General features: G+C 37.0%; 1 protein-coding gene across 1 annotated transcript; it reads right to left on the bottom strand.

Annotated features, from left to right (window-relative positions):
* Positions 1–1431: 1431 nt before the first annotated feature.
* On the bottom strand, positions 1432–1992 carry ASCL4 (achaete-scute family bHLH transcription factor 4). Its single transcript, XM_067558993.1, has one exon. The coding sequence runs from the start codon at positions 1990–1992 to the stop codon at positions 1432–1434; it is 561 nt and encodes a 186-aa protein (XP_067415094.1).
* Positions 1993–2587: the final 595 nt, after the last annotated feature.

Genomic DNA, 2587 nt, shown 5'->3' with positions numbered 1-2587 from the left:
TCAGCATTAATGTTCATTCACATTTGTACAGGAACATTTTCAGGATTTCAGTCAAGGTATCTGGAAAAGAAGATAAGGAGAGAAAACTATCGAATCAAAGTGAGGGGCTCAAAAGTAGATGGAAATGTTGGGGGGGAAGGGGGCTGTTAAATGTTTATTTTGTATTAGCTTAAACTTAAGGGGTAGATCATGGAGGGGGAAGAAAGAGAATAAATTATGTGCCCTGGTTCAACACAACACTTAAGCAGATGTGTAACTAGAAGCATATACTTAAGTGCTTTGCCAAATTAGGATCTTGGAGAGTAGTAAATGAAAAAAAAATAAGAACTTTGAGAGATTTGGAGAAAAACTATGATTGCCTTTTGAGTGCCAATAGTTCAAATTAAATGTATATTGTAGAGCTTGAGGTATGTATTTAGAAAAGTCTGTTTTTAAAAGTAATACAATACTTTAAATGTAAGGAAAAATCCCCACATTTTTATACGAATGTAGCTTGATATATTTCAGCATTTCTGTAGACAAACTAGTACATGACCACTACAGGTGTTTGTTTCCATGCATATTACTTTTGACCATCAAACAGGGGTCATGATCAATAGCATTTGTCGGCAAATACAATTTGTATAAAACAAGGTGCGTAGGGAAAAAGTGGATGTCTTCACTACAAATTCATCACTATGACTTTGTATGACTGGGGTTTTACTGAACTATATTTAGCACATTAATTAGGATGGAAATTTCAGTCTGTCATTTGCTGAGAGTAATTCTTTAGAATAAATCCCAATTTTCTTCACATTCTCCCACCTCCAAAGCATCCTAATTATGTACCACCTGCTTGCATTTAAAAGGACATTACCAAATAGGTTCAACCCCAAATGTAGATTTTTAAAAAATTATTAATATTAATAGAAATATTTTCATGAGTATTAAAAATGTTGGTGAAACATATATTATCTAGATTTTTATACCCTCTCCTCCCGCAACCACAATATTTACAAACCAAACCTTGTATCATTGTATCAGTGCATGGAAACTAGAAAATAAACCTGACTAGGAAAAAACTCTAAACCTGATTAATCTATTTTCATTGTCCCACTGAGTGAAATGCAAAAAGTAACCGAACAGCATAAAAGGTGAAGAGTAATTTAGATTTTATCATCTGTTTCAGGTTTAATAATCTAAACCACAATTAGTAAACACAGCTGAGGAAATTTGAGAGGAATTGGTGTTTCCTTATGAACCACCTTTAGGCTAAATGCATGCAACAACAGAGAAAAGGTCCTCTCAGAGACTGAAGATACCTTTATTTTCCCTGACTCTTTCCTTTTTCCTGGGATACATTTTGACCTCTAGAAAAATCATGTGGATTTAGATACAATGGCAGAGTTTTTGATTGGTCTTGAAGATGTCTATTTCCAAAGATGATGTTTCCTAGATGCAAGTCTCCTCAAACTCACCATATGGAGATGAAGATAAAGAAGTTTTAGACTCTCCATCACTGTTGCATTCCCTTCTTAGATCAGGACTGGAAGCATCTGTAGCCTCCTTAGTAGAGATTGTTTCCTTAGTGGTAGAACCTAATGGTTGACACGCCAGCAAACTCTGAAGGTGTTTAATGTAATTTATTGCAGCTCTCAGGGTCTCCACTTTGCTGAGGCGTTTGTCTGCAAGCTCCTTGGGAAGATGTTCTCGGAGGCGTGCATACCCCTCATTCACACAACGCACTCTTTGCCTCTCTCTCTCATTCCTCTTTCGAATGAAGGCAGGTTCAAAAGAATAGTCATAGACTCCTACGTATCCAGAGAAAGGTATGTAGGAAAATCTACCTGAATACCCACTGTAGGTTTGGTCCCAATAACTTGGATCGAAATGGAAGGGAACACCAAAGGGCTCTCTTACTGGTAATCCGTGAGGATTCACATGGCTATTACCCATGGACATAGCTCCGGAGAATAACATCTCATTCAATAGTCCATCTTTATTACTGTCCATTGTTTACCAATGCAATGTTAGTTTCAGATCTTGAATTAATCCATGCATGGAGGAAACATTTGTATTGGGTCCTCAGACTGTGGTCTGCTCAGTCCTTGTGGGTGAGACCTATGTCCAGATTTTAAGGCAAAACTAACAATTCATGAAGTCCGCTATATGACTGAAAACCAGCTCTACTCAATCTTTTACAGAGGTAGGTTGCCATCTAATTTATAGACAGGCTTTTAGGACCATCACTCCATAATTTAAACCCAGTTTTTCCTCTGATCTTCGTCTTTCAAAAGATAATAAGAGGGTTCCTGTATTCCTTTTCTCCTAGCTTCAAAGTGTGTCCATAGAGTTAACACCAAAAATAAACAATCTTCCAGGCTCTAAACACTTCTTTTGTATTGTAATCCATAATATCTTTTGATACAGTTGTCTCCAAAAGATGGGTAATTTCCAAAGTTTACAGGCATCTTCAAAGTTTTGGCAGAACACCTCCCATTCAGGAACCAAGGATCCTATCAGCTGAAAAACTAGCCAAAGGCTTTTCACACTGAAATCCAAAATGCATCTGCAGCCTTTGTTGTTTCTGCTGTTCCAATCTAACTGA

The sequence above is a fragment of the Emydura macquarii genome, unplaced genomic scaffold, assembly GCF_026122565.2.
Source record: "Emydura macquarii macquarii isolate MOO-44397 ecotype Brisbane River unplaced genomic scaffold, CSIRO-AGI_Emac_v2 contig_2205, whole genome shotgun sequence".
Classification (NCBI taxonomy): domain Eukaryota; kingdom Metazoa; phylum Chordata; order Testudines; family Chelidae; genus Emydura; species Emydura macquarii.
The sequence above is the reverse complement of the archived record's forward strand: the minus strand, read 5'-3'. Positions and strand labels throughout refer to the sequence as shown.